At 39.7% G+C, this 14,681-nt stretch overlaps 2 protein-coding genes across 2 annotated transcripts in view; both read right to left on the minus strand.

Annotated features, from left to right (window-relative positions):
* Txnrd1 (thioredoxin reductase 1) overlaps positions 1–14,681 on the minus strand; it is a 58,751-nt gene that overhangs the window by 42,736 nt on the left and 1,334 nt on the right. The gene's annotated exons all lie outside the window — the stretch shown is intronic.
* Positions 1,754–5,663, minus strand: Eid3 (EP300 interacting inhibitor of differentiation 3). The gene has a single exon (XM_048802859.1). The coding sequence runs from the start codon at positions 5,609–5,611 to the stop codon at positions 4,412–4,414; it is 1,200 nt and encodes a 399-aa protein (XP_048658816.1). The 5' UTR covers positions 5,612–5,663; the 3' UTR covers positions 1,754–4,411.

A 14,681-nucleotide genomic window follows, 5' to 3' on the forward strand; every position in this document is an offset into this window, starting at 1 on the left:
AGTATTTTGTCGAAGTGGCACAGTTGGGTAAAAGAGCTAAACAATTTAGAGCAACATCCCAAATGTTCTAAATTGCTTAAATTTCATGTTTTATACCTCATATGCAAAATAAGCAGCCTGACTTTTCTTAATGCCATAGATGCTCATGTCTAGTCTATTAAAAACCCAAACAACAAACTCAGCAGTTTGTATAGAACCTATACCAGATCCAGCTGCTTATCTTCTTTGAAACCTGATGGCTGTCGGACTTGTACTGTAGCAGCCACTGGGATGTACCTCAGGCCTTTCTTGCTTTGGATTATGAACTAGGAAAGCAATAAAGGGAAACTGCAAGTTAAATGCTACAGGTTCTCTAGAAAAGACTAGGTCTATGACAGGGCCAAGGCAACAGATCTGTTTTTCCAAAGCCTTGACGTTAAGAATGGTTCTTATATTTTTAAATGGTTGGAGAGGAAAAGAGTAATAATTCAAAATAAAAATTACATTAAATTCAAATTTTACTATCCACAAATAAGATTTTATTGGAAAATAACCATACCCATTTATTTCCAAATTGTCTATACTTTTCTTTTTCAATAGCAGAATTGATTATAGATTGCAACAGAGGCCACATAGCCCACAAAGCTTAAAATACTATCTGGCTTTTCACAGAAAAAAACTTGCCAAGCCCTGGTCTGGGGAAATTTTGAGTTTGTCAGTGGGTGGTAGTGGACAGAAAATAACAGCAACACTGAAGTGAGTGCAAATCAAAAAATCACCTCATTGTTCAGGGAAGGAGAGATGCTTCCTCTAAGGAGAAATTAGAAAGTTGGCTGTCCATGACCAATTATCTAGATATATAGCTAGCATATGACTACAATGTCTAGAACCATGGTAATGTTTCACCTGTACTCTGTGTCAAGTATTCTGGTAAATGACTGCAGGTACCACATTGATTACCTCCTTCTGGAGCTTTTCTATCCTATCTGAAAGTCAATTCAACCAATATCCCAGCAGTGTTTCTTTGGTACAACGGTCATTCACAAAAATGTTGCTGTCTTTTCCTCAGTGACTCCCCCGACATAAGAGCATGAATCCCTATAACCTGTGAATGTTACCTTTAAAAGGACTTTGGAGATGTGACTAAGAATCTAGAGATGGGATTTTCTAGAATTATCCCAGCAGGCTCAATGTAATCACAAAAGTCCTTGTAAGAGGGAGGCAGAGAAATGACTACAGTAGCTGGAGATGTGTTCACAGAAGAGACGGCACTGCCAGTTTTGAAAGTGTTCTGTACAGGTGGCCTCCAGAAATTGAAAAGACAAAGAATGAGATTCTCCCTCAGAGCTTCCAGAAAGAACCAGACTTGCTGATGCCTTGATTTTGGCTCAGCCAACCCAATTCTGGTTGGACATCCAACCTCCAGAACTATAAGATAGTTAGTACTGCTTCCACTCACTGTTTGGTTACAGCAATGATAAATGAATATACCCTCTAAAATAGAAACACAATTTTCTGGCACCACTTTTTCTCCAGGCCTAGAGCAGTGTCTGGCACCATTTGTGCAGATTCCAGTTACTTGGCAATGAATTCTCCAGAAGACAGACAAGGGATCTAGAAGTATAAGGAGGACTGGGTTGTGCCTCCTTGGTAGAGCATTTGCCTAGCATGTGTGAGGCACTGGGTTCTATCTTCAGCACCACATAAAAACTAAATTTAAAAAAAAGGTACTGTGTCCATCTACAACAACAACAACCAAAAAAAAATTTTAAAAAAAGCATAAGGAAACTACAGTGAGTGGTGGTACCCCAGAATTTGTTGACCCTGATATCTGGAGAATGGGGCAATAACATGAGTGTCCACAATGAGACAGACACCATGCTGGAAGTTTTACACACATTACATCTCATCTAATCCTTATAGTAGTCCTCTAACTATTGTTAGATATCATTCCCATTTCATACCTAAGGGAGACCTTGAGAAATTAAGAAAACTGCCCACTAGCCAAGAATTAAACCGAGGTTTCAAACTACAAATCTATTACTTTTCTCACTGCACCACCATACATAGTAGTTCTTATTTCAAAGTATTTATCATAAATTTTTCTAATCTAAACCTTACTATTATTCTCACTTGGAAAATCAAAAACCTCAACTTTACAGTTAGACAATCTGCCCAAAGTGGATAACAAAAATGTTAGTACTGATGCAGGACATTTGATCACAAAGTGGTCCTATTATCCAATAAAGTTTTACTTTAAAATAAATTCACAACATTCTCTTAAAGTTCAATTTATTTGAACCTTCAAAAGTTAAAGTGCTCAGGGCTGGGGTTGTAGCTCAATGGCAGAGCACATGCCTAGCGTGTGACGCACTGGGTTAGATCCTCGGACCACATAAAAATAAGGTGTTGTATCCATCTACAACTAAAAAACAACAACAACAACAAAATTTAAAGGTGCTCAGAAAACAATATAAAGTTAAGGTGTTCTATTAGTGGGAAAACACCATTTTTTCAATATGATTCTTAATCTTTATAAAGGAACTCATTTCTCCATTGGTCAAGTCTTTTCTTCAATGTAAGCATGTGCTTTAATTTCAAAATAATGAGATAACTCACATGTCATGACAACTAGTAAAAACAAAAATGAGTGGATAACTCTAATTTTAAAGAGACCCAAAAAATTACCTACATTTTCTATTATCACTCTGTGTCAAATCCTCCCAGTAAAGAAATGAATCTGATAGTGAGAGAAGAACTCAGGATCTCTCCACTATCCAAAACAATTATCTTTTCGCTCCAACAACAGATCTCCGGAAAACTCAAGCAAGGTTGGCAGATATACCAGAAGTGAGGATCAGCAAGACCACCCTAAATCAAAGGGTGACAGAAACTGACAAGGATTGGAATTCCTTGAGAATTCTAATAAGAGGTAAGAATAGCTACTTCAGAAAATAATTTGCCAACAAGAAATATCTATTTTTTAAAAATTCTCCAGTATATTATTAGTGAAAAACTTCCCCAAATATCAGCTCTGGCCTCTCTTGGTATCATTTGTTTAGCCTTTGGATTTCCCTTCCCTGTACCAACTAGACTTCCTACTAACAGTCACTTACCCCACTTACCAATTAATTGCCAAATTCCTCCACTACCAAAGATTAAGTTCCTAAAGATAGAAGGAAACTTATGGGTATGCTTATTGTACATTCTAAAGCTTTTTAATTTTCAGCAGTAATTTCTAAATCAGGTTGTAATTTATACTCTTAAAACAACTAGAAGCATCAAAAAGAAAAAAACAGAACAGTTCACACTAAGAATATGTGAATAAACACAGTTTAAACAGAGACAGTTCCAGCCCTATTAACATATGTAAAATTAGTTGGGACAAATATCTGAAGTTGTTACACGATAACACATCACTGATTCTGAAGGACATTTTTTATTAGCAGATACATAGAGAGAACGTATGGGCAAGAGAAGACATTAACCAAGCACAAAAAGCTTACAAATAAGCATGTAAGAAGGATTTTTTAATATATATATATTTTTTTTAGTTGTAGATGGACACAATACCCTTTATTTTTATGTGGTGCTGAGAATCGAACCCAGTGCCCCATACATGTGAGGCAAGTGCTCTGCCGCTGAACCACAATCCCATCCCAATCCATATTAGAGGAATTTGTGGGACAAAAAACTTCTAAGGACACTAACAGATGAAGTCATGCAATTTTCACATAGCTTCACATTCAAGCAGAATTGTTTCCCCTAAATCTAAAGGTTCTCTTCTGCCATGACTTATGCATTTGCCCTCATTACTTCCCTGCCTAGAAGGCTGTTCCCATCTCCCAATTCCTACTCCCCCTTTCAGCCCTTATTTGATGTTTTGTCTACTGAGCAGTAGTCACACAAATTTGCTGAGTCAGCTTACAGGAGAAATCATTTAGAAATTATTTATTCTCTGCAGCGAAGCACAGCATCTAACTTTTTTTAAGTTGTAATAGTGCATATTTACTACCTTAACGCTTTTCTTGAGCAACTTTTTACCCACTCTCACCTCAACTTAATGGGATTCTCCTTGGTTCACTACCAGAGAGGAAGCAAAACAGTATCACATACCATTCTGATTTTTTTTTTTTTTGCAAGTTGGCCAATGTATTTAGTTTACAAAATTCAGAATTTAAAAAATTTTTTATTAATGTAGATTTTATAGAGCATTCAAAAAAATATTTCCCATAAGTATGCTAGTGAAAATTTTTAATAACAGATCACAACCTCATAAATTACCAAAACACATTACACAGAAAAACAATTTTCAATATTCTTGAAAATATTTTGCTTTACAAGAAATATAATGTGTACACTTCTGTTCAGATTTTGCTGTTTTGAGATACTTCAGAAAAACAAAACTGACTCTTATACTAGGAACAAAAATCTAATATGAGTTTGTAATCATAGCCTCTGAAATTTCAAAAGTTGCCACAATATTTTTCCAATCCTGTAAACTCAGAGATATAACCCCTTGCTTCCTACCAAAGGAACTGGGATCACTTCCTTCACCCATTTGGTTAATATTAATTGGCTCTAATATTGGCAGCCTGTCTTGGTCAAGCCTTATTCTTGCAAAGCCATCTCTTATAATAAAAGAAACGTAGAATATATTCTCCACTGTACGAGAGAAAGAGTTTGGATCAATCACAAACTCAAAATAGGACACAGGAGTATCAGGATACTTTCGAAAGTAGGTTTGCAACAATCCCAAGATTCTTTCTACTTCTTTTTCTGTTGCTTCTTGGTTGGTACTCAGGTCCAACTTCCTCAACTTTGTAGGCATATCCCCATTTCCTTCCATTTTGCGAAATTTTTTGTGATGTTCAAGTCGGGGCTTTCGTACAAAAGGCTCAGACTTGAATGAACCAAAAATAAAGTGGAATGTTTCAGCTTGCAATATCCAGGATGTTGCTTCCTTCTGTACTGTCTCCCAAAAGGAAAGAGAGATATTGTCATCACAACCACTCAACTCATCACATTCGTCTTCCATCCAATTGAGGCCCACAAATATAAACAGAAAGTCACAAAACGCTACTTGATCAAAAAAGCTCATATCAGAATTTAACTGCTTTGCTTTTTCTTTACCCAAATCAGAAGCCAAAACAAGAAACTGGGCATCGAGGGCAGCCTCTCTCGTTCGGCTCACTCCATCAAATAGGACGTTGGCTTCCTCGAGGGCCTCGGTTAAGGAGTCGCTGGCCGTGTTCACTATGTCCTCTCGGTTCTGCTGGACACTGTACATGAGCTGCCGGTATTGCTTGCGGATGTTCCGACACTTCTCCTCGTCCTCGGTCTGACCCAGGAGGTGACAATCCAGCTCGGGGTCCCCGGAGCTGAGGTCGTCAGAGCAGCTGTCCACCCCCACCACCACTTCCATCTTCGGGGGCTCCTCCTCCTCCTCCACCTGCTTCATGGAGCACGCACGGCAGGTGCCTGTCGCCACTGGCTCCTCGCCTCCCATCAGGGAACCTTGCTCATCAGACATGTCCGCAACCGGTAGCAAGCAGCCAACCGCCTTCAGAATGTTCCCGACGCTGGCGGAAATCCAAGGGGCAGTTGGAGAAGAGGAGGGATGCCAGCCCATGCGCAGTGCGGTGCGGACCTCTGCTGGGCTCGCCTCGCCCCGCCCCGCCCAGCTCCGCCCCGCCCCGCCCCCAGCTCCTCCCGTGGCGGCAGCTCGCTCTGCGCTGCCCACCCTAGCGTTAGCCAACTGGCCTGCGCAATGCAAAGAACCGGCGCAACAATGGACCCCCAGCCCCGTACGGAAATAATTCCCATTCAAGAGGCAGCTATTGTAATTTTCAGCAATGACAAAACAACCTAACTTTCAAAGAAACACTTGGACAACAACTAAAGGTCCTACGCTTTAATTAAAACGTTCCCTGCCATACATTGAAATGAGGTCCACATACTTCGTTCTGTGATTTAAAGCTTTTATTTAATGCTTGTTTTTAATAACTAGTGTGGCTAAACTGCTGGTAAGGCCAAGTTAAGGTTGAGGGCCCTGAAATGAAGAACCCTCATTAAAATTAGGCGAAATAAAGTTCCCAGGTGCAAGGTGACTGGAAATCACACAAATGTAATCGGGTTAATTAACCTTTGCTAGCCCTCAAAAAGCCAAATCCCTGCTCAGGTTATAACTGAGTGATAGAATGCTCACTTGGGTTCATTCCCAGTACTGGGGAGAGGGGGAAGGGGGGGGGGGCGTGCGCACAAAATCCTCTGCAATTTACCAATTCACCTCATGGGGTAGGATCTTTCAAGAGAAAATGCGCAAGATGCACTTGTGACCTTTGGTTTTCCACTGCCTCAGAGAGGAAAAAGAAAATGGGTAGGTAGGGCTTTTCCACAAAACATATTTGGAAGTCTATCAAAGGTTAACAGCCACCTAAAAAATGAACAAAGCTATGAGGATTTTAAACATGTTATAAGGATATGCAAGTGAAATCTGTAAATTGGGTAAGTATGTGTTGGAAAATTCACCCCCTTGCTCACTGGAAATTCAAGTGCCAGTTCATGAAGCTACTCAGGTTACCAGTCACACATGTAGAAATGTGTAACTGACAATGGAAGGACTACATAATTAGGACATGCCTAATTCCCAAAAGCTTTTCAAAACTGCAACCATTTCCCCTTAAAAAAAAAAAAAAGTGGACCCATGTGCTGCATCTGGCAATCACAAATTTCAACTAACCAGGAAACAAATTGGCCCTACCTACTCTTCCTGTGCATCTAGACCAGTTTTTCTTTTGGTCTACTTTCCTGCATGTGAATAAACAGTAAAACCTATATTAACTCTAAAATTCTTACCTTACCATTCATCCATAATTTTTTTTAAGTAGGGGCAAATCAGGAAAAAACATGCACTTTTCAGAATCATCCATTATGGTTATTTGTGTGTGGATGTACTGTATTATCCTGGCCTATTAGATTGTGAGGTTTGCAAAAACAAAAACTTGACTTTAAATATTCCAAACAACTGATCTTATATGGATGCACTTGGGTATGTACTGACTGAATAAGTAATATACTTTAAGAACTTTGTTCCAGTACTGTTACAAAAGTTATTTGGTGGCAAAGATTAATTTCACAAGATTAGTAGAATAGATTCTACACAATGAAGGCAAAAATCAATTGTCTTTCAGAAAGTGTCTTATCCCTCCTCTGAAACAAAGAAAAAACAAAGACCCAGCATCATCAAAGGGCTATCTTCTTCCCATCTGGCCAATCACAAATTAACACTCAAACCTCTCTTAAATCTCAGGTCAAAATGTAGTTAAGAACTCCAAGATCCAAATCCAAAAAAGTCTACTTTTACAGTAAACCATATTTTGAGGAGTGTATTTCAATCAATTTTAAATTCAATAAAAGCAATTTATAATTAAAAAATACTCCAAAAGATATGACAATCTCTCATTCTAACCTTTTTTTTTTTTTTAAGACAAATCTGGTAATTCTCCCAAACTACTCAGAAAGTATCACAAATATCATTTACAGGGATTTCTCAGAAGATAACAGCTCATACAACTTGCTCAGAATTAACACTACATCAAAATGAGCATGATGTTATTAAAAACTGTCACTTCCAGTACTGAATTCATTCTCTGCTGTATCAGGTCCTCAGGAACCTTATAATATGTAATTTAGGTCATCCGCAGAAAGGTAAACTTGTATAATTATATTCAGCCTTTAAGTCTGCACACAATTTTAGTGTTTCTATCAAGTAAAACTATCTCAAGTTCAATGTTTTTTCCTCAGTCACTTAAATGGGATTTCTACACTTATGAATCCTTAAATCATTAAAACTGATTTTCTAACCTAAGATCCAACTACTACTATTTATTATAAATGTAACTTAAAGAGGAAGAAATGGCAACACATAATTTCAAGTGATATTGGTGAACTTTTCCAGGACTTGGAACAGAAAGCACAGTGCAGTTTTCCTCTGGTTTTTCCTTTCCTCTCCTGTCTGAAGAACTCCTACCCAAGGCTCAACTGACCCTCCATTTTTTTTCTTCCATCTTTTCTTCCATATTTTTTTGTTCCTGTCCCAGAAGTTCAGACTGATTTACGGAAAGACCATTACAACAAATAGATTTTGTGACTTTTTCCAGCCAACATGAGAATCAGAGTGGAGTCCCACAGTCTGACAGCTGGTTACACATGTCCCACTATCAGCTACCTCCCAGAGCTTTTCTGTACTTTCTCATAGCAGCTTCTGTCCTCTCGACCCACCATCAGGGTATCTGTTTAATAATGAGTTGTGAAGACAGGTGATAAAATTTCTGGTTTCATTTACAACAGACAGTAGATAGGGTGTGAGGTACACTTTCTCTTTCACCTTAATTTCCTTTAAATTTATGTTTGTATAAATTTTTTGCTTTGTCTTTTGTAGTATATATTAAAGTTAAAACTTTGTTATGATCAAGGGATCTGGTTTTCGTTTTGTTTTGGTACCAAGGATTGACCCCAGGGTCACTTAACCACTGAGCCACATCCCCAGTCCTTCTTATTTTTAGACAAGGTCTTAATAAATTGCTTAATGCCTCACAAATTTGCTGAGGCTGGCCTTGAACTTGTGATCCTCCTGCCTCAGCCTCCCAGGTCACTGGGATTATAAGCATGCACCACCATGCTCGGTAAGAGATCTGTTTTTAAAAGGAGTTTCTAAGTGGGAGGGAAAAAACAACCAACCATGCATAGTGGCAGGAGACAACAAACCTGAGTTCTGGTCTTGATCTGTCAGCTAATGGTATTACCTTTAAGCAGACTGCTTAACTCTCATCCTCCAGTGACCTCATGCATAAGATGGGAATACTTAACTATTTATATCATACAATTACTAAGTACTGAATGAGGATTATATAACAGATCAGGCAATATTTTCAACTATTGAGTAGGTACTCAATAAATTGTAAAGTATCCCCAAAATAGCTGATGTTTAATAAATATCAGACACTAATAAGAAAAAAATTTATATGCAAACTAGAAGCTTCACTCCTTATTGTTGCTCTAGAAACAACAACAAAAAAAGGTCTTAAAGCTTAAAATCAGTAAAAAGTAATAAAGGAATATATTCCACTACAACAAAGATATCTGCCATACAACAAAAAAGTTAAAACCTACTAAGTTTCAACTACTGAAAATATGCATATGACTTTGAAGGTTAAATTTCTCCACAGGTATTTTTAAGCAGATCCACAAAGAATCTGAGTTTACATGCAAAATTACTTAATAATTACTTATTATCATTAATAATTGTTTATCTCATGAACAGCTCCTTAAATTCCAAACTTTTTTAAAAGTACAGTATCCAAAAATGGCTTTGAATAACTACTCTGTTCAAATAAAATGACATTATTATTGTTATAGTAGGGCTGGGGATAGAACCCAGGCAAGAGCTCTGTCACTGAGCTACACCCCATCCCAAGATGGCATTACTACTTGTAAAGTAAAAGTTAAAATGAAAGCCAGGTCACACTAAATAATATGGACTGCCACACACGGAAATTTAAAAAACCACCACCCTTGACTTGTGGTCAAGGCACACACTTACTGACATTTAAAACTCCACACTAGTGACATGCCAAGCTCCAATAGCATAAACAAGGGTGTTGAGATAGCCCCAACCACACCTCAGAAGTCAGCAATGAGCATCATTCTGACAGACTGAGGGAGGGGCACTAGGTGTGTGGCTATTAAAGGTGGCAGTGTTGAAGGAGCTCAGCTCTGGAGGCCTGGGTTCAAATAAAAAACATGTTTTCTCATTTTCTTCAGCCTTTGAGTTTCCTCACTTGTACAATCTGTCTCTGTCTCTCCAACTTTTTGTAGTGCTGGGGATTGAACCCAGGGCCTTGTGCATGCTAGACAAGCATTCTTAGCACTATCTACCCCCCTACCCACCACAAATGTATTTTATTTAAATATTTCATCCTACAGTTTGGTTATTAAGGGATAACAAACTCGTTACCAAGCTCCTCTGACAACACAGGTGCCTGATGAAGAGTAGCTAAAGAGACCTGATACGGCTTCTTCCCAACTGACCTGGACACTTCTGTATAAAATGCTCAAAGCTGACAATGTTACTGTCACACAGCTTTTTAAAAATTCTAAACTGCTTCCCCATGTGCTACCAAGAATCTTCTGAATAACTTAGAGCCCATCTTCAATGAAATCAGAACCTGAGATCTAAGTTCTTCCCTGAGTGAGTCTCTGTCCCTACCTCCATCCATTCACTCAATAAATATTTTGCTAAAATGTACATGTGGTGTTAAAAAATGCATAGAAAATAGGAAAATGTATCATTGTCTCCTAACTTAATAGGCACCGTGTTTCATTCAACAAGCCTCTAACGAATGAACACCTCCTGTATACCAGAACTATGCCAGGAATATCAAGATGAATAAGGAGCACCACCGCACCAAGGAGGCAGGCATGTGGCTCAAAAGTAATAACAAAAACCGAATGCTAGAGGTGTGAGCGAACCAGAGCGAGCCCTGCGGATAGAAGGCCTTTCTTTGGGTCCCAGTCCTAGCTCTGCCACCTCACCAGCCTCGCGATTAGGACATGCTCCTCTAACTCTGAAGGTCTTCATTCCTGTTTCTGACACTACCACCTGCTTCAGAGGACTGCTGGGAGGACTTAGAATCTAATGTCTAACAGCATTCCACACAGCAGGCATGTCCACTTAGACATGAGCACCACACAGCTGCAACCACAAGCACAGAATACACCTAGCTCTCCACCCTTGATGTGTAAGCCAAAAAATTATCATTGGCAGGATTCCTCCTTTCCAGAGATAAGGAGTTGTGGGAAATGATGTGGGAACACAGCAGAGGAAAAGACCAGCCAAATCTGGTCTTGTACTGTGGACTAGGAGATGCTGGGAAAAGTTGATTTGAGTAAAAAGAGTCATCAAGAATTAAAACAGAGTACAGGGCAAGCAGGGGATACTTTAGGGAGAACAGTGTTCCAGGAGTCTGCAGTAGGTGAGGGAGTACAGCGGGAGATAACCAGAAAAGCTGGTTGGGGCCAGGGCCCAGAAGGCACAGGATACCTAGCTAAGGAGTGTACTCTTTATCCTAGATGCAGATTGGGCTATGGGGAAGTGGCAGTCAGGAAGATGACTCTGGCAGCAGACAGGCTGGGGAGGAATGGAGAGTGGGAGGCCAGTTAGAGATGGTTGAGATGGTGTAGGCAAGAGGAAATGAGTACCTTGACCCAAGCAGAACTCAACAGTAGCAAGAGGCAGATGCATGTGGGAAGAGTCAGGCCTGGTGAGTGAACAGACCAGAAAGGCAAGAGGAGCTCTGAAGCCTGGACCACAGAACAATGATGCTGCTGTGAAAGATGGACAGCAAAAAGAAGTTCACACTGTCACCTGGCCGAAGTGGTCAAAGGGCACGTAGGGTCTGAACATGGATTCACAATCAGTAAAATTTATTATCAGCACGAAATACATTTCTTTACGATAACAATCTATGCGTCTTTCAAATGTCAGTAGTCCTTATCCTTATTTCCTTCTAAGGTAAACGAGAGATCTGCTCATTTCCCTCACCTTCAAGGCAATCCTCCAACCCTCTTTCAGGCCTCAGCCTTAAGCAGGCTAAAAACAGTTCCACTACTCCCAGTGCTCCAAAGAGATGACCTCTATCAAAGGAAGGAATCAAAGAAATTGAGTTTTCTGTCAGTTTTGGTAGAGTAGTGAGAAAGAGAGGGAATGGAGAGTCAATCAAGTACTACTCATCTCCTTATGTCCATTCAGCTAAGAGGCTGGTTTCTGAGTCTTTGTTTCAGCATCTACCTCCCAAGGAAAGACTATGGACCACCACAACCGACTGCAACATGATCATATCTGGGCTCCCACTGCAACTGTCCACACAATTCACTAGGATGTTAAGGTCCTCTGTTGCTTTGTGTCCCTCATCTCTTCTATTACTACCCTAAAGGAATAAAGTCCCATGTTGTCAGTGTCGGTCCCATCACCCTAGATTATCATCTCAAACTACTGAAGACTTACCTACATCTAACTCTTAGTGTTCCATCAAGTAAGTTTTCACACATTTTGCTTCTCCCCTCAATACCACCAAGACGCATTTACACAAGTGATTTCAAACTCTGGAATTCTGGAAACACTGATTCACAAACAAGGAGGTTCCCTACAGGAACACTTGTAATCCTGCCTTAAAAACTAAGATGTTTATGAAAACCAGATGTTTACATCTGAGCACCAAGAACTCTATTCATAGTTCTTAGGTAGTCTCTTAACTCCAATTTCACACACAAAGAGCTTACTTCTAGACTTCTGTTCAATGACACAGTGTTCAACAGAAAGCTTACTTCCTTGTTGAGTTCCCATTTGCTGTCTTCTCACTAATATTTTGAGAGTATCAAAAAGCAGTCCTTCATTTTCCCCAATTATAATGATTATGTCAACTGATCTTGATCAAACTGCCTTATACATTAAAGTAGCCTCAAGCTTATTTCCCACAAGAATTAACAGGAAGAGGCTTATTTAAAATAAACAGAACAAAAAAGCCAGCTCCCTGCCCACTTCCAGAAGGTCTACTTCTGAACTGGGCAAAGCTCCAGCCTGCGAGTTTCCCAGGCACTGCAGAGGACTCTGTGCAGGTGATCCACAGGCTGAACTTTCAGACACACACTTCTAGAAGCCTTCATCCTTTAGGCTCATCAGTTCCTCCCAGAAGGGTTCTTCTCTATAGTACACTCACTATGAAAAACAAGGTAGGTTTTGCTGCTGTTGGGGGAGGATGGAGGACAAGGGAAGAAGCTATATAAAAAAGAGAAAGCAAAAGCAGACGTCATGATTACTTTCCTATCCATTATTCACACTGCGATTAAACTATGAAACCTTAATATTTTTTAAAAATTATGAACTTTAGGATCATCACACTAACCCCATAAACCTTTCTCCACTCAAACCCAATGTTCCCTAAATATGTTTAAAACCCAGCAGTTAGGCCCAATGTAAGCAACAACACACTAGAAGTTCACAAACCTTTCAAGCCAGTAGCCCCTATCTCCTTGTGTCTCAGCAAAAATAAAATAAGCAGAAACCAAAAATTAAATCAAATGATACAAAAAGTAGAATGGTAAGTTTACTTAAAACATTTGCTAAATGTAAAGTATGTATGGGTGGTACGTTTTTCATTAATGGTATCATATAACTCACCGTATGTCTAAAATCAACAGATCATGTGGAGTTGAAAACATTAGATCACATCCATAGAGTTCCAAAATTTATAAAATGATTATTTTACTCCCACTGATGCTTAACCGGGAGCATCAAAAGGATTACATAAAAATCAAATGCCTATATAACTTTGTAAACTTATGACACAGATGAAGAGAAAAGAATAAACTGACCAGGAGAAATATTAATAGACCTTTGTCTCACATTACTTGGAAATAAAAGTCTGAGTAACATAATTATTTTAACTGAAGTTAAAAGCCTTTTTATGTCCTTTAATTATTTTACATTAATTAGCTATTTGTCTTTGAAGTCTAGTTCCATTTTCTACACTCATTCATCAAAAAGGTAAATAAGTCTTTTAAAAATATAGTAAAAAATACAAACTAATTGTTAATGCTATTCCTAAGGGTGCAAACTACTAAATACATTTTTATGGTTAAGGCAGGCCTCAGGTTTACTTCAAAAAAGGAAATGTTCAAATATATGTTCCATTTCTTAAAAACTACATTGATACAACACCTCCCAGCTACAAGGAAGACTGAGGTAGGAGGATGTAAGTTGGAGGTCAAGCCTGGACAACTTAGCAAGGCCTTGTCCAAAAATAAAAGTTAAAAAGGACTTGGGATGTAGCTCAGTGGTAGAGTGATTGCCTAGCAAGCCCAAGGTTTGATTACCGCCTCCCACAAAAAAACCTACATAGATACAAATGTTTAAGGACAAAAAGGCAATCTCCAGAAATCAAAACGATGGCGGAAGGTGATGGAATACAGGAGGCTTTCTAACCTGGCAATCAACCACACAGGATGTGGAACATCCACCAGGCTGTCCTATCTGCTCAACCCAAAGAGAACATTTCTCTTTTCCTTTCTACCACCCAATTATCAACTTCTGGGCTACAAAAGAGCCTCCTGAGGGGAAATGAAATCACCCCAGGGATTTCTTGGTTGCTGTCCTCGGAGCCTGGGGTTCTGGGTCCCCCCAGCCCTCAGAGAATTAAAGAGGAAGGCCATAGGGGCCAGTGTGATGACGAAGATAGGCATTTCCTGATGGCCTTTTCTAAGGACTTCCCTAAACCATTTAAGACACTACACCACCAGTAAATTTTAAAATTATTTGCATTAACTGGAAGGGAGAGAGGAAGGAAGACAAAGGACACTTTGGAAGTTATCTCGTCCGGGGACCGGGGCGCTCACTGTAACCTCAGCTACTTGAGACTGAGGACCGCAAGCTGGAGGTCAGCCTGAGCAACGTCGTGAGACCCAATCGCAAAATAAAAAGGGCTGGGGACGTGGCTCAGTGTAGGGCGCCCCCGGGTTCAATCCCAATACCGAAAGAAAACAACAAAAGGTCATCTTAACCGAGAGCGGTTTCGCGTTTCCCTAGCGCTCCCGCGGCCTGGCCAGACCCGGCCACACGTGCGCCGGCTGGGCGCGGCTTGCCC

The sequence above is a fragment of the Marmota marmota genome, unplaced genomic scaffold (genome assembly GCF_001458135.2).
Source record: "Marmota marmota marmota unplaced genomic scaffold, marMar, whole genome shotgun sequence".
Taxonomy (NCBI): domain Eukaryota; kingdom Metazoa; phylum Chordata; class Mammalia; order Rodentia; family Sciuridae; genus Marmota; species Marmota marmota.

What these genes read in the sequence shown, in the direction of transcription:
- Eid3 (XM_048802859.1), bottom strand. Translation starts at nt 5,611, where the DNA reads ATGGGCTGGCATCCCTCCTCTTCTCCAACTGCCCCTTGGATTTCCGCC.